This window comes from Zonotrichia albicollis, chromosome 3, assembly GCF_047830755.1.
Source record: "Zonotrichia albicollis isolate bZonAlb1 chromosome 3, bZonAlb1.hap1, whole genome shotgun sequence".
NCBI classification, from domain to species: domain Eukaryota; kingdom Metazoa; phylum Chordata; class Aves; order Passeriformes; family Passerellidae; genus Zonotrichia; species Zonotrichia albicollis.
The window spans coordinates 56,240,591-56,267,912 of NC_133821.1; the positions used below are offsets into that span (position 1 = coordinate 56,240,591).

At 38.3% G+C, this 27,322-nt stretch overlaps 1 protein-coding gene across 16 annotated transcripts in view; it reads left to right on the top strand.

Annotated features, from left to right (window-relative positions):
* Nucleotides 1-5,658: 5,658 nt before the first annotated feature.
* RYR2 (ryanodine receptor 2) overlaps nt 5,659-27,322 on the top strand; it is a 384,087-nt gene continuing 362,423 nt past the window's right edge. For 9 of the 16 annotated variants that reach the window (XM_074537517.1, XM_074537519.1, XM_074537521.1 and 6 more), the window contains exons 1-2: nt 5,660-5,940; nt 16,520-16,576. In XM_074537517.1, the coding sequence (XP_074393618.1) occupies nt 5,893-5,940; nt 16,520-16,576 (105 nt within the window). In that variant the 5' untranslated portion in view covers nt 5,660-5,892. Of the gene's footprint in view, nt 5,941-16,519; nt 16,577-27,322 lie in introns of all 16 variants that reach the window. The other 7 variants (XM_074537533.1, XM_074537522.1, XM_074537518.1 and 4 more) reach the window with 2 other exon arrangements.

A 27,322-nucleotide genomic window follows, 5' to 3' on the forward strand; every position in this document is an offset into this window, starting at 1 on the left:
ATGGAAGAATGTTCTTTTTATTGCCTCTAAAGACAAAAGAATTAGTTGCTTCTCCAAAAGAACCTGCCAAAACCTTTGACCTATGGTAGCTTCTATCTGATTAATACCTGTAATGAATCCTAGCAGCAGTTCCATGTTGTTCCTAGTATTTGTGCTGTCTGCCTTCACCCTTCCTCCACCTACAATTGGTTGTCTCAGCAGCCAAGGAAAAAGTATTCTTTATCTCTTTAGAAAAAATGCAGGTTTGCTGTATTGCTGAAATTTCATTTTTTGAAAATGAAAGTGTGATTATAATGCCTCTCAAACAAGTTCTGGGGTTTTTTTGAGGAAGACAAATCTCTTAACAATTATTTGCATTACTCAAGTTTCAGATTATGGATACTAAAATCTCTCCCAGAAAACTGCCTGCTGCTTTAGAAACAGGATTGTTATATATCACAGAATTGAACTTCACAGCAAAGATTGCCATGGTAGGAACAGGGCATTAAATTTTTCTGGTTTTATAAGTTCACTGGAAAATTGTACAGTGGATTGCTGCATATTCATAAGAAGGAAGGCTTTCCCTGCCTTTGTTGTGCCTTTATAATAATAATGGAATTATTTATGTCCTCAGATATTAACTCAAACAGAATAAATCAGGAATGTGGAGTATATAGAATCTTACTTTAAAAGATTTTGGAAAACCTTGAAGAACTGATTTTCTCCAACTATTTGCAAAATCATTGATTTTTGAGACTTGACAGATGGTTAACATAAATTATTAACAAAATCAGAATTACCTTCCTATTGATTCCTTTTCACTGGCTAAAAACTGATGGCATTTCATTTGCAAGAATGCAAGCTGAAGAAGGCACCAAAACCATTTGTATTTGTCCATAAAAATGTGAGATAGATATATCCTTATATACATTATAGTCATATAGTACATATAAATAGTTACATAATTACATAACCTGTTACAAGACTGAGAAAACCAGGAAATTCTATTTTAAGGATGCTATTTGATGTGCTCTTTTAATTTAAACCAACATTTTTTAGAAAAATAATATGTTATTGCCCCCCAAACCCAAAATGAGGAGAAAAAAGGCCACCTTCAAAAAACCACTTCTTCTGGATTTGTGCCACACCATAGATTCCAGTGAATTTATCAGAGAGAACACCAGAAAAAGATTAGAAGAGCAATAAAAACATCAAAGGATGCAGAAACATGAAAACACAAGCACACTATTTTTCCCCAAAAGATAAGCCACAAGTTCCATAGTTCTCCCTTAATCTTAATAATTCCCCTTTCTTCTGCCCCCTGCCCCCACCCCTCAAATAATGAAAAGAGAAATTAAAACTTTCAACTTTGCCAGGAAGGATGCTTCAGACAGTGATGGTTTCTTGGTGAGAAGTGTAATTTCCAGAATTTGGCACAGCCATGTTCCAGACTATGTTTAGACATGAGCTCTGTAGCTGCAGAACAGAGGTTTTTATAAAAAGAAAATTTTGCTGTCTAAAATTTATTATAACACTGTATCGCTGTGTAAATCCTTGCATACAGGCTATATATAGAGCACAAAGCATGTACCTGATGACAGACATGTAATTAACACTTATACTCTACTTTATGGGTTCAGGATAAACTCTAATTGAAGAAAATGCAGTATATCATTGAACTCCAGGGTGGTCATGACAAGCATATAACCAGGTGATCTTAGACATAATTACTCTCACTTAAACTCTGCTAATCTGCAATAAAACCTTTTAAATTCTGTGCAGAATTGAGTCTGCTAATTTTATTCTTTCCAAGTCACATTTGGGACCTAAAATGGCATAGATTTTACATTGACTCAATTTCATTGACCACAGGGTGTTGATTTATGACATGTGTCAGGAGCTGCCGTCTTGCTAGTTTTACAGTATTTGGAATAACATGTTTGCCAGATTGATATTTGGCTGAAAAGTCTGACATGCTGCAAGAAGGAGCAGCACAAAGAGAAAAGGATAGTATCTGCCCCATTTAATTCCTATTGCCATTATCTTATTCTGTGCTCAAGAAGAAAAAATAGTGTGGTAGTATATTCTGCTATAAAAAACAAAGAAACACCTGGGAGTTCCCTTCATGTTACCGAATACTGAATGTTCACAATATTTGTTATTATTATAAATAGCAAACATTGATTGTTTCACATAGATTATTACTTTGAGTATGTGCACACAAAATTACCTATGAATCTTCCTCTAATATTTAATTTAGATGATTAAAATTTATGAAATGAAAGTGCTAAAATCCTTATAATGGTGTAAATTTATGTTCACTTCAGAGTCCTGCTGTGAGACCTCAGAAGCACTGTCACGCTGGTGCTGCTGTACTGCCTCTGCAGCACACAAAGAAACCTGTTTTTTTTTGTGAAAATTGCTAAGGGCACATTATGGATCTTCACAGTGCTGCTGCCTTGATAATCTAGGCTTGCAGGAGCAAGAAGCCCTTGCTGTGCAAAGGGAAACTGCACTAAGTAAAGTATCTCTTGTAGTGACAATTACAAACAGCACGGACATGGGCAGATTTCAAGTGATATTTTAAGAAGAACAAAGAAAGAACAGGACCACAAAAAGTCCACAGTAAGTAGCTTTTGATCGTTTTAGGTGGGAGAACTGGACCAAAAGTTTGAAATTCTGCTTCTAGATCAGGTGAAAAAGAAGTAGACATAGTGCATGTATGTCATGCAAGACATCTAGATGGCTAACAAAACACAAACTGGAGCTGGAAGGGAACACCAGTTTTCTTGTGAAAACTTTCTGTTAAGCTTCAGAAGTTGTGTTAGAACCTTTAAATTCATAAACCAGTACAGGATTGTTTTGGCAGAAGTAGAAAGTTTTGTTCTGCATTTTTTCTATGGAAAGCACAGGTATCAGTGATAAAAATGGTCAGAAAAATTTGTGGAAAACAGTGGGTATGATGAGATGTAATATAGACTAAAAATGATCAAGTAACAGTGGGGAACACAAAGTGAGTTGCTATGGGGTTGACTGACATCTTGAACCTTGGGACTGCCAGTCCTGGAGCAGGGAGCCCTGTTCTTCCTCACCCACACAAAATATGAAATTCTCCTGAATTCCACCTGTAAATATCAGCCATGGAGGATGTTTATTCTTTCATTTTCCCATTAGTTAATCTAAGAAATAATTCTGTGAACTTTACATTACTTCCTGTTATGATAGAAACGATCATGTTTTTCCATTTTAAACTATTATTTTCCATTGTTTTAACAAATTTGTTGCTTTTAATTATTCAGTGCAGTTAACCATAACTGCTGATTAAAACCTCACATTAGCTAAAATGCTGGAACTATATTTAATATGTATTTTGCACATGTTTACATATAATATTCTATGTGTAGAATATTTGTCCTTGATGCCCATAGGAATATTTGTCCTTGATGAGTAATTTAACAAGAAGCTTCCATCTACATTAGGCCTTTATCACCCTGTTCAGAAAGTTTCTGGAAGAATCTTTACTACTTTTTAACTTTACTTCCTAAGCAAACGATCTAATGTGGCCAGATATGGTGCATGTGTCTCTGTTACTGCATAATATCTTTTAAACTAAGTGGAAAATTCCAACAATTTCACAGAAGGTTAATAGTATCATTCATGCTCCCAGCCATTTCATTAGAACAGATGCATGGGTAAAGAAGATACCAGATAACACTCTTTGGTGTCTGAACAACTGCAGCATACATTTCACTCATATTAGACACCAACAAAACTGTGTGTTAGAGAAATATTACTGCCCTAGCATGAAAAAGCTTCAGATGGAATTTTTGTCTTCATAAACACCAAGGAGTCTAATTATGAGCTCCAAATCTATAAGAAACCAGGTAGGATCTAATTATGAGCTCCAAATCTGCAAGAAACCAGGTATGATCTGTTCCACAGTTCTTGGAACAATTTCCATGATGTCATAATGTGCTGAAAACTACAAAATGTTTCAGGCACTGATTTTATAGTGAACTACTTATAATTTTTTTCTTTCCTTTCTCTATAATGTCCTTGCTTTACATGCAGCAAGCAAAAAAGGTATCTAATCTGATACTTATCTTCAAAGCCTTATGGAAAGTACCCTGGATGTTCTATGGTCCAGACCTTTGACCAGGTGAACTGAAATTTACAACCGTATGAAATACACTCAGTACAAGTACTTGTGCTGAAACTGACTTGTGTGCTGAGCAGGAGAAAGGATAGTATGATAAAATATATTTGTTCAAGGCCTTTTCATGAAACCTAATTTTTTTAAACTTATCCAAATTCAGGACTTTTCTTCATAATTGGGGTCTATTTCAATAAATATCTCTCAGTCTAAATAATTTGGAGAAGAGATACTTAAGAGGCTTGAGTGAAATATGAATGAACAATGTCAAAAAATGTCTTTATCATTCTTAAAAAATATATATTTTCAGTCAGTATTAATCTTGAGAGGTAAAAGTCACTTGAAATCAGTAGCAACTGAATCCAGGATATTACAGAGGAAAAGCTTAAGCTGTCAGAACTCTGGAGTTCATCTTCAGAACTTCTATATTAAACATTCGTACATTGCTTGCTCTAGAGGTCTTATGGGTCATGACTGCTCTTGCAGTTTCCAATCTGTCAGACAAACAGGTTTTCCACTGCTGGAAGTAATGATAAAATCTCACACTGCCGCACTTTTTCATGATGTCCTTGAACAGCATAAAGTTACAGATTATGGGTATAACTTCTCTAGAAGCACTTTCCATGTATTTTGCTATGCTAGCCACACAGTCTGTTTAGCAAAATAATTGTGATTTCATTATGTTTGCTCGTTTTGGTCCTTGAGAAGCCTTCTGCAGTTATACATACCGCACACATTTCACTATGTCAATGATCCAGTGTTAATTTTACTCTTTTGTGAGATAGCCTGCTGTCCTCTCCTCATGACCATAGCATTGCATTACCAGAGGCTCTCTGCCATACATTTGTTTCAGAGTGCTGTTGCTGTTTGTACTCTGGTGGCTCTCTGGCTTGCCAGACTTCTTTCTGGAGGCCAAGCATCCTCCCTGATGGCCATAGGTGTCCTTGTAAAGGTATGATCTGCACGAATGCTCATGAAAGATGAGCTATTCCCTGGTAACCCTTGACTTCACCCTATGGAAAACACATGGTAGCTATCCTTCAGGGAAATGGTATTTTAAAGTCTTACATTCGCCCCGGGTTAAGCTCACTCACACGATGGTTGAAATACAACACCCGCTGAAGCCATGTTATACCTTCCATCTCTTCCCCCCGACAGCACAGTCGGCTGCCAAAACAACTGGCTCGGAGCCGTTTAGTTCTCCCTCTCCCGAGGCATCTCTCACTGCAGCGCATCACGCCTAACTCCTGCGGGACAGCCGTGCCCAGGCAGGCACGGTGAGGGCCGGCCTTGCCCTGGCTCCCGCAGAACGGAGGGAGCCCGAGGCTCGGCCCGCGGAGGTGACGGCGGGTCGGGAAGCGGCGCCGGGCAAGCCCCGAGCCGGGCGCAGCCGCCTCTCCGCGAGCACCGGCAAGGGGCGCTGGGCGGCGCCTTTGGAGTGCGGAGGGAGCGGGCTGCGGATCACCTGCAGCGGCGGGGGGGGCCGGAGCTCCGCCTCCCCTCCTCCCCCGGTTAATCGCATCCCCCTCCCCGCGGCAGGCACAGGCAGCCGGGCAGCGCTGCCAACCTGCTGCAGGCGCACGGGCACCCGCACCCGCTCGCAGCCAGGGCCGGGCTGGGGCCGCCGGCTCCGCCGCCCTCGCACTTGCCCCAGCCCGGTGCGGCCGTGAGCCTCCTGCCGCCGGCCCGCGGGGAGCGACCGCCGCCGCCCGCCCGGGCACCGGGAGCAGCGCCCGGCAGAAGGAGAGACAGGGGCAGCCATGGCCGAGGGGGGCGAGGGCGAGGACGAGATCCAGTTCCTGCGAACTGTAAGCGCCGCGCTTGCCTCCCTCACCTCCGCGCCTTGGCGGGGCGCCGGGCGGGCCGGGGCTGTGGGGGCGACGCCCGGACCGGCCGGGGTGGGAGCCGGGCGGGGGCAGCTCGGAGCGGGCTCCGGAGCCCCGGCCCCGTCCCTCTCCACCTGGCAGCGTGTGGCTCTGTGGCCGGGCGGGGGGCGAGAGCCGGCTGGCCGCGCCGGGAGGGGCGGGTGGCCGTGCTCGGCCCGGGCGGGGGCACCCGGGCAGCGTGAGGGCCGGGCGGGGTGAGGGTCGGGCGGGGGCGAGCGGCGCCTCCCCAGCAGCAGCAGCAGCCCCTGTCCGCGCTGCCTTCCCGGCCGCGCTGTGTGCGCCTACTGCAGGGACTAACCGAGCAGCCGTCCCCAGCGCGAAAACTGCAATCACGCTCCCTTGGCAAAAATAGGCTTGGGGAAAAAACCCCACCTCTCTCACCCTGTCCCCTCCCCACGGAGGTTCCCACTAACTTGCAGGCATTCTCCTCGCCGGGCACGGACTAATACGGCTTTTTCTGGCGTGCGCATCCTTTCGTTACTTCGGTCCAGAGCATGTTAAGGCACTAGAGCGCTTCTTCCTTCCGTTTAATTAATGCATCGGGACTGCTGCATCTAATGCTTATCTGGATTATGTTTCTTCAAGCAATGCTTTTATTTATCTTCTCGGCCATCTCCCAAGTGCCTTTTATGTGCACAATCCTAGCAAGTTTACAGATAGGCATCTGCATCTAGAATGGGGGTGTATACAAACCGTGCCACAGTTTGAGGAAAAATTGCTGAGACATTTGTTAAGTAGAGCTGGAAACACTAAGACTGTAGGATATAGCTTAACTTCCCTTTTATTTAGTACAGTCTGATTTAGAAAACGTTCACGTTCAGTGGCTTGTAAGAAAATACATCTAAATGGGGGTGGAAAGAAAGCAACATAGTGTATGTGAAACATATTCATATGCTGTTTGCGGCATGAAGAATCCTGGTTCTCAGTTGTCTTCCATTTCTATCAGAAACTTCACAATAGTACATGTATACCTTAGCATTAATTTTTTTATTTGTTTGAGGACTCTTAGAAAATCTGCTTTTACAGAAAATACAGCTGTTACGCAACATTGTCATGAAGATCGGCAACTTTTTTTTCCTGTCAGCATTATGTGACTTGTATTGTAGTGTTGCCTAACACCTAAAGACAAAACAGAAAAATATTTCTGTGAAAGAAAATTTGTCATAAAATTTGTCATCTAAATTTACGGGTGTTTTTACTTTTCACTGGTAAAGACTTTTGGAAGACTTGTACCATGGCAGCCTTACTGCAGGCGTGAATGTTAAGCTTAGTTCATGTTATCTGAATGCTTAATAGGGAAGGAGAAGCATTGAGCATGCTAATACAGCTCAGCACATCTACAGTGATGTTAAACTCCAGCACCTGACAGCAGCAGCATGTTATGTAAAACAGCACTCCTGATAATGTGTGTCAGGCTTGATACAGATTTGGCAGACCCAGTCTTAGATAATACTTGAAAATGTTTAGCATGTTGCATCAGTGGTAAAATGACCTTGAATATGGTAAACTGAGGCTTTGGGGAGGCATGTTGTGTAGTTTAATCAAAAAGGCCTGAGAAACCCATATAATCTGTAGGGGTGTGTAAGCAGTGATTTTTACTCTTATTTTCCTTCCTGTTTGTCCAAGTTTTGAGCATTACTTGGAAAAGTCAGTGCTTTTTTTTTTTTTTAATGTACTCTTCCACTTTTATTGTTAGAAGGCTTGGATTAGTGGTCTCTAAAGCTATTAGATGTGTGCAACTTTCTGCATGCCATTGGTAGAAAGCATTGGAAGTTTGATATTACCCTGGTAATTACTGCAGCTTTTCTTTTTTTATTATTAAAATACTGATTAGGGACAGATGGATTCATAAATGTTTTGTAGGTAAACGAGAACTTTTCAAATAACACTGTATGCAAGCAAAAAGCATTCTGTGCTTTCAATACTTTGAGGATGACGTCTGTAGACCCACTACATGTACACAGTGGTCTTCATATTTTCTTTTTTTGGTAGGACCTGATAAACTTCCTAAAATCTTTAGAGTCTACTCTGGAATGTAAACACTGTATTTTTTTAATGTTTAAAATTGCACATGAGATTATACTCAATTAAAAATGCCCTTTATTTGCATGAAGCTACTAGACTGAATTTGTATTTTTGCCACATGTTTATTGGAAATTCCGATTTTCCTCTCTTCTTCACACATTCCTATATGTCTAATGATTCCTCTTCTTTACTTGCTTCTTTGTTTTGGTAAAGTGGCATTCAGCATTAGCTCCTGCAAGTTCTGCTGCTTAGGATAGATTTTTGTTTATTTTGGGAATAATTTGAGTTTGGTATGTAATTTCTGAGACATGAACACAACCTATTAATGCCCTGTATTTCTGGAAGCATCAGAGCTTACACTCTTTGGGACAACCTTGGACAGACTGGAGCTCAGCTCTGTGTTGTTCAGTTCTCCTCAAGGAGCGCTTCTGTAGTCCTGTAAATTACAAATTACTTGCTTCTTTGGAAGCAGGGATCTCTCTCATTAGTTTGCCAAATGCTCCAGGTGGAGGTGACCTTGTGTTATGTGTGGCCTTTTTTAGGCTTGGATGTACATTCTCCTGACTTCTCCCACGGAATAAACACGTACTGTGCAGGAGAAGCGAAGGGCAACAAGTATCCTGCTGTGTGTTTATTAGTTGTGTGTCCAGGCAGGACCTCTTCCCTGTAGGGGAATTTGTTTTTTATTTTGTAGTACTAGAAAGATCAAGGGTATATGTAATATAGATTTCACTGTTTGGTCTTTACAGTGAAGAATCTAAAATATTCATAATTAATACAGAAATCACCTGGTTTTTATTTGTTTGGTTTTATTTTTATTAGGATGTGTAATTTGAGGAGAGTGAAAATAATTCCAAGTTCCAGGAGAAAACAGAAAATATTTTCCCCTAAATACATAGGCTCCTTCCTTAATATACATGTGCAAGGACTGTTTTTGTGACAAAGAACCCCATAAGGGAAAGCCTTTGCAAGAAAAGGGGTAGCAAGCTGGTGAGAGGATTAAAACCACTTGCAAGATTTAAAAAAAATAGTGCCTATATTTGTCCCGTAATTTTTTTAAAGGTGTCCTGACTTTCAGGAGCAAGATGTACCTAAAAGTGATGGGAAATGTGTAATTTAGCTATTTGATCTTGTGATGTTCCTGATGCCAGTTTGGTTTTCTAGAGTTGTGGAGTTTCTTAAATTAGAGGCAGGTCTGCTTTTAGCTGTTTATGGTAGGAGACACCAACAGGACATGCTGAAGTAGGGCTGACAGGGTTATGTTTTTTTTCACTGTCTTCTGAGACAGTGATGACTACCATGCCTGTCAGGAATCAGAGGCGTAATCAGCGTGAGCAGCACATGTTCCCCAGGACTGATGGAGTCATTGTCTCTTCCCATCTCTTTTTTTTTTTCGTTTTTTTAAAGGTTTGAATGCTAGCATTCTATGTTGCTCTCTCTTCTAATGCCTTTTTGAAAGTTTTTTTTAATTAGCTTGCAGTAAAACAGAACCTCTTGCTTGTGTGAATGTGTTCTGTGGTGTTTTATTTTCTACATGGATTTAATAGTTCTGAGTGTTACTGCCAGTGGAAAGTGTAAGTGTGCTTTGCAACGCTGGAAGAGTAGTTTGAAACAAATTTAAACATTACTTCTTTTGCATGTCAAACAGGAATAATATTTTTATTCACTCAATGCTGGGTTTTAGAATTAAGTTTATGGCAGAGAAGTTTGAAATGAAGAATGCTGTGTTCACATTTCAAGGACAGCAGTTCTGTGATTTCAGAGTCTCTTCTGTTCCAGATATTCCTCATTAGAGCAGCATTTAAACAATGTGTGCCACTTTATATCTGACTAAAAGTTGTATGCTTACATGCCATCCTACATGAAGATTCTTTGGAATTAGAGGACATGAAAGGAACCAGAAGAAACAAGATCTGAAGATTATTTTAAGATACGTAACTCAACAGTAGAAGAATTATGCAAGTCTCTCAGTGAAACAGAAAAGAAAAAAAGTGTTGTTTTTTTTTTAAAATCCCTCACTGCTTTTCATATGCTGCTTATCTTTTAAAGGGGTTTATCAAAATATGTGAGATTCTGCTAGCTGCAGTCATCAAACATACAATTGTCAGAATGCACAAAAAGAAAATGCTCAAAAGCAATCTTGGTTATTAGAAGCTATTTTAGAATTAAAATATGCCAAAACCCACTTTGGAAATCCTTTGTTTATTTAAAAAAGTGTTTCTTGTACTTGTCAGTATGTGACTTTTGAAGACACACCAGGGACTGGCACAAGAGACCACTGTTTAACAGCTCATGTGAGGGATGGCGTGGCTGAGATTGCAGCATTTGTACCTTCCTCTCTAAGGCACTGCACTGCAGTACAGATACTGAATATGATCTCAAATTCTATTTTGGAATTGACCTGGACAGCTTGTTTGTAGTGAAGGGGTTTTAGCTACGACATGCAGTCCATTTCTTTTTTGGAGATTACATGTGAACCTTTCAGGTATATTTTTTTTTTAATCCCGAAATTGGTTGCCAAACATTTTATGCCATCTTTAAGATTATATTAGAGGATGAAATCACTTGTCTAGTGCGTGTACTGTCTTGTCCCATGTTCTGCATCTGGAAGTTGTCTGTATTTGATGTGTGAGAAGGCAGCTGGGGAAACTCTAGCTAATAGTTGGTCCACCAGGGAAGTTTCTTGATAGCCCTGTGAGTTGGCTGATTGATATTCTGAGAGATAGAGCTGCATTTCATGTCAGAGTCTGAAGATGTTTTGATGCATCCTGCTTTTTGGAATTGTGAAGACCTGAGGAAAATCCATCATAGGAACCTAAAATGTGAACAGACTGTAAAGAGAGAATACCACTTATTTCTGACCCAAGATTTAGGACGGGCATGAGAGCTGTGTCTGACTTGTACTTCCCTATTTATGTGCTATATTATTACAGGAATACTTTAAAGATGGATTTTCTTCTTACATGCTGTGTGCAAAGTGCACAGGATGATTCTAATTCAAGAAAATAAGCCAATCTTTCTTTAGCAGGGATATGGATTTATTGAAGTATTTCTCTGAATCAAGGTAGAAAACTGGAAGCTGTGTGGAGAAGTACTGACAGTGGAGTGACCTTAGGAAGTATGTGAATTAAACTAAAAAGACAGAAATAATTTTCTTCTGATTTTTGATTCATGTTGAAAATCTGCATTAGTTTTGGTATTGTTTTCTGAATTACCCCTATGCTTTTGCTTAAATTTCCTGATCTGACTGAAATGAAGCTTTGTGTGGATGTCAGAAGGAAAATCAAGAAGTGCATATATTCCTATACTTATTAATAACACTTCAGTGATGTAAATTTCTTTCATTTGGTATTGATACATCAATAACTGAACTGTAAAATGACCACATTTTACCAGGGCGATTGAAATAATTTGAACTTCTTGCTGTGTTTGTTTGACACAGCTGTACTCTGGAATTTCTCCCAGTAGCAAAGTTAGGATAGCCTGGCATCATTTTCTGTCTCCAGAATTTGTATTCTGCTAGACCTGTACTATGTTTTGCAGGTGTGTGGCACTTCTGCCATGTGTGGCTGTGTTGTCTGCACCACTCTGGAAATGGAGGGCCTCTATGTCTGCCTGATGCATCTCAGTGACTGAGGAAAGGCATAAAGGAACTAGTTTTGATAACAGTTTAGGTCTTTTTTTACATGCACCAACAGCAATGTGGAACTTAATGCAATATCCTGTGACCATCAGAGGCACAGCTGTGGTATTTCTTTGTTCTCCTTGTAAGAAATAGAGCAGCTTAAGGGCACTGCCTGCACCATCACAAGAGGTCACCCCAGTTTCCTAACAAAGACTAGCAAGAGCTCCCATGTGGTTTTAGTGCAGTGTAGTTTTATACTGTAGTCCCTTGTTATTAAGTGTTATTAAGATTCATTAACTAATTATGGATTCAGTTGTTGAAGAACTTTTTTACTTTTTTTTTTTTTTTAACCTAATAACCATGGAGCAACTTGTGAGGTAAAGGGCTTAAACTCTTCAAATGTGTTGCTGCTTCTTGAGCCCAGTGATGTTACTCAGCTACTATAGGTTGGAACAAATGTTTTTGAGGCATGTGATTTAGTAGAAGCTTTCCATAGCTTCTCAGCATTGCTAAATAAAAACAAACTGGTGTCTAAAGGCTTTCTGTTAGTAAAGGGAAAGATATGATAGGTAAGGTGTCATAACATGAACTTATACGTTAACTTACGTGACAGCTGCAATTCCTCTGTAAATGTAGTGCTCAAATGGTCAGATTTAAAGTAATATTGATGTGTTTATAAGAACATTCACACTAACAACTACATGAAATTGTAAATAAAAAGATGATGTAATTCCTTCAGTGTTGTGGCGTACTTTAATGTTTGTCATAGTCAGGAATGACTTCCTTATAACTGTCATGTACTTGAAAAAAAGAATATTAGACTTCCAGAGGGACTTTGGCAAAAATCTACAAGTTACCATTCTGTAAGATGCGTGGGTCAGTTAATTCTTAACGTGGATGGCATTTTGGTTCAGGACAAGTTTTTTGTTACTGAGATGGAGCGACGAGATCATTGTGTTTTGTGAGACAGCTTCCCAGAGGATTTGAGTAATAATGCTGCATCACAACAGACCTGTGTTACCTAGTTGTGTTTTACTTGAATGTGGGAAATAATATCTGGATATTAGCTGGCAGAACCAAATGTCAAACACTGGGATGTCTTATCTCGCTATCGCTCTGAAAGCCTCTCTGGAATTCTGATGTGAAAACTGGGTGCACTGAATTTGAAGTATATCTCTGCTTAAATCCTTTTTTCAAAGGAATGATGAAAGAAAGCAACACAAAATTTGCATTGGCTGTCTGTGAGTTTTCCTGGAGGTTGCCAGAATGTGGAGTTGTATTAATGGAATCAAGCCAGAAATGGCTGTCTCTTACAGCTATATTTCTTCATTTTAAACCAGGCAAAGATGGAAAAAACAAGTACCTGGGATTTGTGTGGGATGCGTTCTTTGGCTTCAGAAACGGAATATATTTTCCTTTGCTGAATGTGCCACATAATTCCCGTGGTGTATGAACATCTTCATTCCTGTGATGGGCAAGCAGAACTCCTTGTATATAAATTTAGGTGGAGGAATGAATGGAATTTGTAGAGTTTTCAGAGTAAGCCTAGGCAATTGGATAGCTCTGCAGTAAGACTCAGTAAACTTCTGGATGTAGGATCCATTCACTGGTAACTGATCCTCATTGTACATCAGGCATGTAGCCATGCTGATAAACATTTGAACATCACCTACTGTGTGTTTGTTTCCTAGTTGTGAAACTAGGAAATAATTTAGTTAGAACTAACATGCTAAGCACAAGCCAGATTGTTAAAACTTTCTCTGCAGACACGTGGTCTTCATCCTAAGGCTGCCTTTGTGAAAGCATTTGGTTCCAATGGGGACAGAAGCAACCTAAATATCTGTACAGATAGATGAGAATCCCTAGCCCTGCAACAGTCACAAGAATTCTGTGTGCTCCTAACACTGGGGATTTGCCAAAAAATAAGTGTCAATCTTGCGACTTCATATTTTTGTCTATTTTCTGCCCATTTATGAAGTGGATTTTGCAATGCTAATGCATAGATAGTCATGTGTGTTTGTAGTCTTTATGGCAAGTACCAGGGAGGTAGAATGCATATTCCCTTTTCCATGCAAGTGGAAAGTAAAAAAAATCACAGTATGTGATGCAGGGAAATACTCAGTAAGTTCTCTCCATCCCCATTTCTTTCTTTCTTCTGGTGTTACGAACAACTTAATAGCTTTTTGTTGCTTAAGAGTTGGATTAATCTTCTCTTAAAAGCTTGTATTAAATAAATGTGGTCTTTGGGTTTTTTTGCTCTACCCCAGCTAACACAGAAAGCAAAGGTTTATTCCGTGCCATGCCAAGTCTGCTGGGCTTTGACTTTGTGCCACATCAGCTCCACCAGGCTCTGCTGGGCTCAGCTGCCTGTGTCAGCAGTGTGCCTAGTCTGTTGTAGTCTTGCAATTATGTAGTCTTGGGTCCTTCAGAAAAGCTTATGAGTGAAAGAAAAACCACTAGTCTACTATTTAGTAATTGCAGGAGGGTGATAGCTGCACAGGTAAATCCAGAAAACTCAAATGTAATCATTGTTAACTGAATTTCAGTAGGGTAAGCTTGTAAATTAAGGAGTCAGTACCCCAAGATGTTTTTCAGTCGGTCTTTACATGATGGTCTGACTGCCTGATCAGATATGTCAGCCTTATTATTTAGTCTTTAATCACTTCTAATGTGTCTCATGTAATGAATTATGCATTTCAAGAGTTAGTACTTTTGCTAGTCGTACATCAATGGCAGAAGAATCAGTGGAGACCTGGTCTTCATTTTGATCTGACTAGGGTTCTTGTAAGAATATCCTATAAATTTTCTTTGATTTTAGAAGGTTCCTGAAATCCTACAGAAGAAACATTGCATTTTTGGATTGTTTCAGAATATTGTAATGTTATGCCTCCAAGCCCATTTCTGGAATCTGTTAGCAGTATCATTTACATTTACACAGTACCACATTTACATAAGGGTACTGTGTTTGTTCTCTGCCCTATCTTCTGGTTCATTTTAACTTGCTTTTCTTTGGAGTTTCAAGATCTGAGTCCAAAACTTTGTTTAATCCCTGTCACTTTTCCTTGGTCTTGTCAGAGCCACTGAGATCCTTCTCTTCCAGTATTGGGTTTGATGGCTCTTCCTGATTTTAAGTGTGGCACAACTTCAACCTAAGCCTGTGGTAGGACTTGCTATTGTCTATAGTTATGAATTTAAGAATTTATTCAAAATCATAGAAAGTTATGTGGGTTTTGTGGGTTTTTTTTGTGGTTTTTTTTGTTTTTTTTTTTTTTTAAGGGGTCTCTTAAATTTGGAATTTCTTTCTATCTTCTTTTTTCCTTTTTAATTTTACTCTTGGCCTGACAAAGGTCAAGGTTTTGTTCTTTTGTTCTCTCAGAACAAGAAAATAAGTGTTTTAAAAATGTCACACAAAGTTTACTAAGATATCATAAGTTATCACAAGAATTTCAGTAAAATGTATTCAGAACATCATTTGTCTTGATGTATGATTAGTTTGCATTTTCTTTCTCTATTCCTTTGCATGCCTCACATCTGGAAAGCTTCATCTTACTGAACTGAAAGACTCTGAAATCTTAAATTTCAACTGAACAGAATTTGTCTAGAAAGGGAGAGGGATGGAGTGTAGGAGGGAGGGATGCCATAATTTGCAGGTGAGCTTTGTCATCCTTTTGAGAGGCATATTTTGTTGCCTGGCTTTTCAGGGAAAAAAAAAAAAAGAAAAAACCAACAAACCGGCTTATGCATAGAAAGTGTTATTCAAGTTTAGATGCAAGAAGAAACACTTCAATTTTCCATGAGTGGGAGGTGAAAAATGAGCAATTAGGTAGTGAGAATTAGATTTTCATGTTCCTAAAGGTGAATGAAGGTATCTTTCCAGGTGAGATGTGTTGCTCAGTTCAGCAAAATACTGTATAACTGCATTTTAAAATTCTGGGATATTTACACTTGTTTATTGACTTCAAGCAACTGAAAGCATATTTCATTTTTTTTTCACCATCTGACCTTGGAATTCTCATACCTCGTTTAATCTACTGAAAATTAAATGGATGTGGTTTAAAGGTATATCAAGTTGCAACATAGACATATTCTGTTGAAAATGTTACAAGCATCACTTTATTCTGCCAGAAGTAATGTATTGCTGTTTTTTCTTTTGAAATTTCTGGTTGGATTCTATCTCATAATTTGTATGTCAGCTGCAATTGCAGCTGAATTTTCTGAATTTTTTTCCTTTCTTATACTAGAAATCTGTTACTGAAGCAGAATTAGATGCATTCTGTTTTATGCCCATTTTTTATTCAGCTTTCTGCTCTACAGTTTATTTTTCTCTTGACAAGCTGTAAAGATAAAAGAACATCAGTGACAATATTTTTCCCTTCAAAACCAGCTTGTTTTGGGGGGCTGTCCCTCAGACTTGATAAATCAGCTCCACACATCCTGTGCCCGACTTATGGAATAGTTTACTCTGGCCCTCTGCACAAAGGTACTTTGTGCTGATGCTAGGAAAACCTCGAGGTGAGAGTTAATATATCAGTTTTCTGAGGCTGTAATCCTGTAAAGTAATCCAATTAAAATGGTGGATGAGAAGTGCTCAACCTTCCCTACACGATGGGGGACATTTATTTCTTATGCATGGCATTTGCACTTCTGTTTACACAGGAAAGCCTTGCTGCACTTTTTTGATTTACTAACAAAATAAACTAGTATGGGTCAGAACACATATTCAATGAAGGAATGAGGTTAATTGGTGGTGAACAGTGCGAGTTTATCAGTGCTAACAAAATTACTTCTTTATGTACCTCTATAACTTCTGTTGATGAGTGAGTTTTTTATGATGATTTATGTCTGTTACAGAATTACAGTTTGACAATTGGAACCACATCTAGAGCTTGGGAAGCGCACTTTGTTGTAGTAAGTTCTTACTCAAAAGTTACGGTTTGCTTTTAGTGGTTGTACCCTAGTAATTTGTTTTATTGGGAGGGGCAGAAAAACAAGGAGTTCTGAGAATGAAATGGGTTTGTAACCTTACTGTATACCTTTCAATTACAGAGTAATCAGCTGAAAAAATAATTACGTTCCTTTCAAAATTTCTAGCTGGATCTCATTTTCCTTGCCTAAGGAATAAATCTTTTAAATGAAAGAAATACATAAAACAGGCAGATTGTATAACAGGTTGTTAAAGGTTATTCTATTAACAAAAGTCTGGAAGAAAATACTTATGGCACAAATACACTTTTTGGCTAGGAGCCTAAAAACAAATCCTGTATTAGAAGACTGCTTCAAATAAAAACCTGTCTCTCTTACCTCTTGCTTAAATGATACTGCAAATCAAATGTAAATTAATTGATTTTAGTATATTGTCTAGCAGAATAATCTACTCTTCATCTGTTAAACATTCCAATGAATGTTTAAATGAAAATGATTTGTTGGTCTATGACTGTGATGTCTCTATATGGCCATGTATGTTTTCTGTAAGTCTGTTTCTGTTCTCACTGATGTTTATGTCAAACCTCCTCTAGATTTTAACCAGAGCTGAATCATACACTAATTGTGTTGTGTGCTGTTGTATGTAATGGCCTAAATGTGTTGAATTCATGTCCTTGTCTGCCATTTTAACGCAATTAATATTCATCTTCTATAGGTGCCAGAAGTGTATGACCTGGCTTTTCCAAAATTAGTTGCTAACTGTCTGTCAAAATATTTACATCTAATGGTTAATTGTTCCAATTTTGCTACTCAGATATATCATCTTGTCCAATTCAGTAAAGATAATAATCCCTCATGTGCTTCTCTTTTGAGAAGAAAGTTAGGTTTTTCTTTTTCTAAAAATTTCCCTGATGTCTTTGTTAAGAAAATAAACATTCTTGCAGAGTTGCATTTGCATGTTTTTTGTTAAGAGTCTGCTTTTGCTGTGTCCAGCATAAATTTTATTATGACCACCATGGAGCCTGAAGTCAACTCTAACCTGAATTTGAGATTACAAATATTGTTTCATTTTCTTTGGAAGTTATCTATGATGTGGGGAAATACTGCTTTTTAGGTACTAGATACATGTAAAAATGCTGCATCTTACTATTTATTTTTTACACTTTCAATGTCATATTTTAATTAATACCTTTAAAAAATATGTCTTTTTACTGGGTCTGTATTACAAGGTTGTGAGATCTGTTTGTCTTGAAGCATTTACCACTGCAATTACTTTTGTTTAGTTCCTGAGGAAAGTATCAATTACACTTCAAAGTAAGAAATTATCTTGTCACAAAGTTTCTGAAACATCAGCAGTGCACCTGTGGTTTTTATTTGGTGTCTGCAAGCCTAAGGAATGTCCATTTTAGGAATATCAGCACTTTGTGGAGCTGAGCTCTTGCTGTGCAACATTGCTTTTTCAGCCTCATGTATTAACTACAGCAGCGGTGAAATAGCTAAAATTATGTGCACTTTCAAATTCATTGTAGAGATCAGGTAAACATTAAAATGCATCTGCTGGTTTTCTGAGTTCATCTGAGTGATTTGCCTTGCACTTGGATTGGAGCAGAATATATAATGAAAAAAATATATAGGCATAGGAATATGCCTTCTGCTCACATTTGTCTAATCTGCCTAGTCCAGCACTTGAGCTCTTGTCTTCCAGTAAAACTGCAAGGTTTAAATGGGAAGAACTTCAACCAGTTTTCTTGGTTGCACATGGTTTGCATGGCAGTATCTGGTAACAGACCATTTCCAGCTTCTATCCTGCTGAAATAGTCTTTGAGTTTCTTCATGTTTACTGGTTTTTCCATTCCCATAACCAGACTTTCTGTGAACCCTTGCATATGTTTTATTCTACGGTTTCCAACTATCTTGTTCAGAAACTTCTATCAGAAACTAATTACTCCAAACTGTGGCGTGGTCTCATGACTGTGCTTACTTGAAATGCTGTATAGCAGTTTGTGATCGGGTTTTTTTTTCCTTCCTTAAATGCTGGAGTTAATTTTATCAGAGTTAAGATAACAGTGATACTTGTATGAAAATGTGCCTTGTTTTCTCTTCTGGTTTTCTTGGTGCTTTTTGATTTGTGTATGGGGTTTTTGGCATCTTTTTTTGTGTCTAAAGAAACCCATATCTGGAATTAGAACTTTTCTTTCTAAAACATGTATCTCTTTCATTGTGAAGAGCTGGAGTGGTGAGCTCAAAATGGTAGCATTTTGTCTTGAAGAGGATGATCTTGAGAAAAATTGAGGCATGTATAAACAACCTCTTGCTATAAACTGACCTACATTCTTTTCTTCTTCGAACTCAACTCTTGCTGAAGTAAAGGTTAATATATTTCTTGATTGAAATTTAACATTTGTTTAAAGTGTAATATATTTTCATAATGAAGATTTTATACCCTAAAGAGATAAGAGCATTGTCTCTTAAACTCATAGTAGCTTTATAATTTAACAAATATAGGTTTCTCTTTTTTTTTTTTTCCCTCAGGGTGGAAAGCAAGTTCTAGTCTGTAATTTGTGTTTCTTGGTAAGGAGCTACAGCATAGTAAAACCATAAATGACTACATTTTTTAAGACTGGTCATGTTTTTCTGAAATCTGTACTAAATCTTTCTATTCTCTGACATTAGTTTGTGTCAGAGAATAGAAAAGAATTTCAATGTACTTTGATACTACAGGTCTAGAAGGTAGCCCAAAATACCTACTTTTCCCACACCTTATGAGGTGAGGGAGATCTTGTTGCTGAAGAGAGTTATGGCACTCCACACAATCCTGCAGGATGGAAAACAGATCAGGATTGGACTACACAGATTTGGTGCTGACTTCCAGGAGGAATTTATCTCCCATTTGCTTTTAATTGCAGTAGCTTCAAACTTCTCATCAGGAAGAGAAAGCTCATCAGGAATGGATTGTGCTTCTCCCATGCAACCCTCTGGTCTATGGAAGGCAGTTTTGTCAGGTTCAGCTGGAAACATGAACCTTTTACTTCAACTCTTAACAGAATCTCCTGAGTTCACAACTCCTGATGGCCAAGGATTTTTTTCCCTCTGGATGTACAAGAGAATTCAGATGAGACAATGAGTAGTGTTAGAATTCACTAGATTTTCGTTGTGTAACTTTGTTTACATCAATAGTAATTCTTTTAATATCCAGTCTAGGAATGGTGGCTCCTGCTCTTAGCTGTCGTTTGCCTGTTTTGTTTTCAGATTCGTCAATTGTGCCAAGGACTGGATTTTTACATGCCGTGTGTTGAAACAGTTTTAACGAGTAGTAGAGGCAAGGAGCATACAAAAGCCAGAGCATTGTGATGAGCCCAATGCTGCAGAATGTTGGTAATTGTAGGGAGGCACATTCCTAGCTGAAGTTAGCACAGAGTCCATCATGAGCTTTTGACAGTCAGAGATGTGTCAATTCAAAATATTGTAATTGATGCAGCACAATGTGGTGCTCATGAGCTGATTCTGGATGTTGACAGAAGGTGCTGTTAAGAGATTTGGAGATGATCCAGGGGACAAACAGTGTTAGTAGAGATTGGCTGGCAGAGGTATCACTCCCACCTCTTTGGTCAACTTGACATCTATGAAACTGTGGTACAGCTTGCAATGCAAGAACCTGTATTGGTCCAAGCAAGACGTCATGAAATGTCTATGACATCATGTACTGAGCCCTATAACATGACTATAGGACTTTTTCATAATGCATAAAAGTACCATTTTAGAAAAACTTAATTAAGAAAAGTTGTTCACATGCAGAATTGAATTGGTCAGTGATTAGAGTACTCTTACAGGGTCAGAATTCCAATTGTCAGTCCATATCTACCCAGCGCTGGACATTGGAGTGAATTATAAGAACTCTTGACACCTGGCTTTTCTTTATTTTCCAGAAACAACACCTAGAAAGCAACAAAAAAAGTGAGTATTTCTCATTAGGAGGCTAACTACATTGTTTTAAGAGCAGTAACTAACTGTTATATATATCCTCAGAGGAGACTTTGTTAGGAGAAGAAAAAGATTACAGCAAAGAACATTTAGAAAATGCAAAATACGTATGTGAAATATTTCATCACTATCAGAGAAATGAAAAGGAACAATTAATCTGATAGCCACAATGAATAAGCAGAAATATTTCTGCAAATGTATAAATAAGATAGATAGAAAATTTAAAGTGTTCAAGTCAGCTTTTTTTTGAGAGAAATAAATGTTGGAGTTTCTTTTGCAGAGAAATATTTGGAGTCTTCAGATAGTTGCAGATACATTGCATCACTTTGCATTTGCAAAGCTGGATTTTGATTTTCCTCCACTGTTTGAATGGTCTAAGTCCAGTTTATGAGTGGTCACAATCTGACTTTTAATCTGAAGCAGGGAAGTTTCATGTTTTGAGTTCTAAACTGAAGCAATTTTTTGTCAGTTTCCTGGGTAAGGATGAGGTCCCTAAGCTGTCAGACAAGCTGTAACAAATTTGGATTTTTTTGGCACTGTTTCAGTGCTCGACATGATACTAAGACAAGTACTAAAACATTAAAACATCTTCATGAGATGTTTTACTGTTTCTTGCATGGAGCTGCCCTGGTTGACCAAGCAACCACCAAGTTTGGTAGTGATGTGATTTGCTAGTGCAGATGATCTGCTTGTGGTTTAACACAAATTTGACTTATTTTTGCTCAAAGTGTCCTGTTGGTAGTCACTTAAAATAGCACAGGTTGCTTGTGATTTCTCTACATGCATGTCTCTGCTGCATAATGGGAGCTCTCAAATAGTCATGTTAGAGATAGTTAGGTGGAAAGAACTTGAATTTTCTGTCTAGGAATAGGTAGTCAATATTTAAGAGACTGATACACAGAAATTGTTGATGACTGGTGCTGGCACAAATCACTAATTTTCATTTGAGGTTTGTCTTGCCAAAAGAGCTCTGGCTTTATTGGACTCTTGACTGCTTGTGTAGGTGTGTATGTGTTTATGAGTATGGGTGAAAGTACATGAATGTTTCTTCTGTGCATTTTCCTGTGTTTAATGTCAATAGGAATCTTGAAGTAACTTAAAACATTGTCAGATGGCCCAATCTGTAGTGGAAGATCTGCTGTGGTTTCAGATTTGTACTTGTCACCTGTTAGTTTGATAAGAGATAATATATACATATGGCAAAAAACAATTTTCCCTGTAACATTGGTATTTTAATTCTGAAACACTTCTTGTATTTGTCTCTTAGTTGTTTAACCTGTAAGTTTGAAGTAGTGCATGCTACCTTAAATTAGTAATGAAAGTTTATCTGAAGGAAATGAGCTTCGGGACAGAATTTGAATAAAGAGAACCAATTGCTGTGTTTTTCTTAAATAATTCAGTATAGGTAGGTCTTATGAGAGGAGAGCAATAGATATCTTTCTTAATGGGACAAAACATGAGGAGCTATGATGTATATTCAGTTATCAGAGGAAAGACCACAGCAGTTAGATAAGAGAGGAAACAAGGCACAAAATTAATTACTGTTATTGATTGCATTTTGTAGTGCCTGGAGGGCTCAGCTGAGGCAAGGGTGCTACTGCACAAATGTGCAGCGTGTCACAATTCCTGCCTCAAAGAGCAGAGGAATGCTGAGATGAGACCAAGGGACAGGGAAATGAAGTAGTGTGCCCAGGAACACTGAGGATATCTTGGGGTTCATTCCAATCTCCTCTGGATTCCTGGTGAATTCCAATATGGAGAATTGGAGGGCTGTGCCTTTGAAGATGAGGACATACAATGCAGACATTATGTGGGAGGATACTGGAAGTCAGTGCGGAGAGTCAAGGCCTCCTGGACAGAAGACTGAACCAAAAAAGGTGAATTTATTTGCAACTTATTCAATGGTTGTTATCAGAAACATGATAATGTCTTTGTACAAAATGTGTAATACTGCTAATAATAGCATACTTGGATAAAGGATACATCACAGTTAATGAGCTGAAAGTTCTAAATTGTGGATGCCTGATTGGTTTGAGATAGTGCCTGGTCTTTAATGGTAATATTTAATTTAAAGTAGAATGCGTTGCGATTCATGTGTTCATGGCATAATAGGCTAAAAAGACTAGAAATAAATTCTTTTTGAGAAGCTATTCTTAAAGGAAAAATTTAAAGGGGGGACATGGCAGTTATTCTGAAAAATTGCGTAGCCAAATAATAATTGTAAAACATGCATCCTAGAGACCTGGAAGTGTTGAGCCATCCTGCACTGGGTGGTGTGGGGGCATACACATCCTTACATAAAATAATACTTGAGTAGAATGTTTTACATAAATGGGCAGAAACAGCAAACAATTTGTTCATTTAACTATCCAAAGTTTCAAGTGTTAATGGGTAAGCTCTGTCTGCTCCATCCATATACAGTAAAACCCGAAAGGAACTTTGGCATCTGTATAGTCTTTATGAATTTACTTGTCAAAAGTTGTTTCTTTTGATTTCATGTAACCATTAGAAGAAGGAAGCTAGGCGAACAAGGTGGAGGGATTTTTTTGTCTGCTGATTAAAAAAATTGGAATTTCCTGAAGTGTCTAAAGAGAAATTGTAATTAGAATTTAATAAATGTAGGAATTCTCAGATAATGTTTTCAAGGAGATGACTTTGGAGGTAATTTTTAACTCTTATGTTTGTTTTTTGTGTGCACCTATGAAATGTGTTGTGTTACATATACGTAGAATTGTTTTTTCATCCTGTATTATATATGTACCAATATTATAGGTGGTTAGTCTGGGTTTTAGTTGTACTTAAAGTTGGCTTATTTACATGTTATTTCCTTGCTGCTGTATTTTGTCAATACATGATGCCTTCTGGATGAGAAGTCAAAGCACATTGCAATTTGCTCTTGGACTTAGGATTGACTGTCCTTAGTCATGGTGACATATGCAAGGAAGAAAGGTCCCTAATGCTAGAATAAATTAAATTCTTAATTTGGACTCTAAAATCCTGAATTGTAGTTAGCTATTTGTTTCCCTTTCTGAACTTCAGTATATTATCATTATTGTAGAAAATTCTGGATTAAATATTTCAAGTGAGGGTAATGAATTCTTACAATCTGGTTATTCTGTCTGTTCTGTGAAAACTGTGATATTTCAGTTTGATTTTTTTTTTTTTAATTTGTTTGAGATTGTGATTTCTTGGTACAAACAAAATAATGAAAGAACAATGAATTATAAGACCTTACATGTTTTGTGTCTTGTGTTCCGGTAAAGCAGTGAATTTGTAGTTAAAAACTTGAGTAAGAAAAATGTTGAGTGGTTTAGCTCAATTGATTTGTTTAATTTGCGGAAACTGCCTTTAGTAAGCTTTGAATAGCTCAAGATTTTCACATTTTGTTTCAATACAGTTCAAAGATGCTCTTCTAGCAAGATCTTCCTCTAGCCAGACTATATTGTCCTAGTCAAGTTACTACACAGATGTCTTCTCAAGGTATTACTAGGTTGTAAGAAGAACAAAAGATGATTTTGTTGTTGCCATTAAGTCCCGTTGAGAACCAAGGCTGGCATTTTAACTGGACTTAATGACTCACCTGAAATTGGAATGCAAATCTGTACTAGTGAATAAAAAAGGCAAACAGAAGCAGAGATATGCAACGTGTAATACATTGTTTCTAAAATGAACAGAAATACCATATGAAGATGGAGTCTGAAGATTTAAGCAAAACAGGGATGTCACTCAGCATGCAGTACCAACTGTTTTCGGCTTATTTAGTATGCAAGAGCATAGTTGCAGATGAATCACAGTTAAAATGCCTTACATAAAATTGCCAAAGTATTTAGTTCACGTCAGGTGATGGAAAGACACTTTAAAAATAGTAGTAAGAATTGTATTCAATTACTCTCACTGGTTTATATTTTTGTGGGGTTTTTTTTTAGTTTTTTTTTTAAAGATCCCTTCCGTAATCTTAAAATATAAAAATGTTGCCTTATAAAATAAATTTTGCAAGACTGCATTTTTTACTTGTGATTTAGTGCCAGAAGTTTACCTTACTCAGGAAAAGCAAATTCCAGTCCAAAGCAGACATTACTATCTGAAAGGAAAGGCTATTCTAAAACTCTTGACCCTTGCTATCATATTGTGTTCCAAAAATCTATGTATCTTCATCAGTGCTCCCAGAGAAATAGGCTAGGCTGCTTTTGTCCTTAATAGCAGTGCTCTGGGGTGCTGTATTTATGTATTTACTACAGATTACATAACAGCATAAAAATAACTGAAGGTCAAGGGGTCCACTTAGTTCAGTATTTTATCTCCAGTAGTGGTCAATAACAGAAAGGGAAGAGGACAAGAATATACTTTCCTTGTCTTTGCTGTGTGCTGTCAGCCTGTAGCAATTTGTGTCTCTTGGGGGAATTAGTCTCAGGCTTGGTGAACATTGAGTTCCTCAGCTGCAGTGGATTGTAAGTGAGGAAGCACTGCTTTTTGTTTGTTTTGAAGCCTCTGTGTGCAACTTTTGATTGATAATCTCTAGTTCTGGTAATAGAAAGGGCCGTGAATCATAACTGAGAATAGTACTACATATATTTGCAACTATTTTGATTTTTTTTGGTAGGCTTATACAAAAGGTTCAGTACTTTTTAAGTCTGTTGTTCACTGTTGAAACAGAATCAACTGTTGAAAAAACAGTGGGATTTATTTTACCACTAAGTGGGGTACTTTGTGTTTTTTCTGTAATCTCATATTCTCCATCCACTTTTCCCTTTTTGTAGTTCTTAATTTGTATGTTTGTGGGAGGCTTTGCAGTTCCAGATTTTCTGACTTTTTATAGTCCTAACAGTTGCATTTGTGTGTAGCCTGCATTCTGAGGGCTTCCTGGCCCTTTGTAGCAGCAGCAGCCTGTTTGTTTCTGTTTTTGGCTGTTGGGAAAGGTGTTTGGGGAATTAGGAATATTGTCAAACATGCTTATGACTTGCACCTGGATTGACATAATTGCTACTTGCTTTTTTGCTTTCATTGCTGTGCTGAAATATTTTTCCTCATGGATGCAGTGCTGCATGCTTTTGTCTCTGCATCCTGAAATGGGTTTTGTGTTGGAAAGCCCACAGAAGCATTTCTGGGAGTGCACAGAGAGGGCCATGGTAGCTGATGCAGCTTGGGCACAGAAATCCAGTCTACTGTAGCAGGGTAGGGCAGTGAGGGTCAGAGTGCCTCAAGTTAAATGGTATGGACTAAGCACCAGTATGTTTTTTGGGGCTCTAATTGCTGACCCTCTCCTTTGCCCTTTTGAAAAGTTACTGCTGTCATATATTTGAGAGAGATGTGGTTGAATTGGAGCTTAAGAAACCTGAAGTTGTGGTGTGCAGCTCTTTTTAGCAGGACAATGTAAGAAGTCAACAGCAGCTGTGTCAGATAGTTGTGGGCAACGCTGTGGCTAGATGGAGGTGTGATCTTCCATGGTTGCACAGGCTGCCTGTTTTGCAGTGCAGGAAAAGAGTTCCATCCCTTATTATCCCCCTGGCATTCCTGTGTTCTGAGGACTGGCAGGATGAGAAGGGATTCAAAGCCTGACCTTCATGCATGTGTAGGTGAGCAGAGCAAAGAGGGAACAGGCGGCGGATTATGCGGTGCTGTGAAGGGACAGGCAATCTGCAATATGCCACAGCTAAATGCTCACCCTTTAGTCGGGGTGGAGGACAAACTTACAGTCTAAATACTTTATTGTTAAAGTAGAAAGGTGAAGTCAAGTCTCCTCTTGGATTCTGTATAGTTTTACAGTAATGATGCTTAGCAATTTTATCTTGTCTTTGAGTGCTGGAAAGTATTAGCTACGGCCAGTGCTCAAAGTAAATCTTAGAGGTGAAAAATGATAAAAAATTATCATTCTAATAGGTGCAGTTTGTTTAAAAAAGCAACCAAGCAAAACCCAAACAGCAGTGTAGATATTTTTAATTTGACTTTTATAGTTCAACATACTCTTTGCAATAAAGTGGATATTTTTTTCAAAAGGAACCCTGAAAGATTACTGAATTGATTAATGTTCAAAGTGGGCTGCTGTCTTGAATGTAACAATGGTAAGAAATAAGAATTCCATTAAAACGCAACATTAATAATTACTGCTGTTCCACATGCTTAAATTTAATTGTGATGAGAACTTCCTCCCAGTCAAATATTCAAATGAAGGTTCTTGAAGCTCCCAGTGTGAGATTAGAAACGAGATGAAGAGAATGTCCTCAGGTAGCAAATAAAATAATGTTGCTCTTCTACTGCTCCTTTTCCATCCAGGCAGCAGACATGGTTTGCAAGTCCCACAGTAAAGATTTAGGGAAGAGTGAAAAATCCATCTGCTTGTGGTGTTAGCTGTGAATTGCAAATAAAAGTGTCTGTAAGTATGAGGATGGTAGCTGAGTGGTGAGCATTTCTGGGCTTCTGAAGTTCTAGAGTGGAGGTCACTAATTCTTACCTTTCAGTGATGGCCCCTAACACTTGGAGATCCTGAGGGACGAAAACTGAAAAATATAAGGTTGGCTAAAAATAGTGTTAATTTCAGGCAAAAAAAATTGTTAACTTTTAGTTTTCCGTTTAGTTACGATTTTAAGAAGGCCGTGTTTTTAAAGTTTGGTAGTAGATCCTTTTTCTTATATGAGGTTTAAAGTTAAGATTCTTCAGAGCACCTCCATTCCATTTTCCAGTAAATACTGGAAAGAACATATTTCATTGTAATTTAGAGGCAAGAAAAAGTGCACCTAATTATTAAGGTATAAG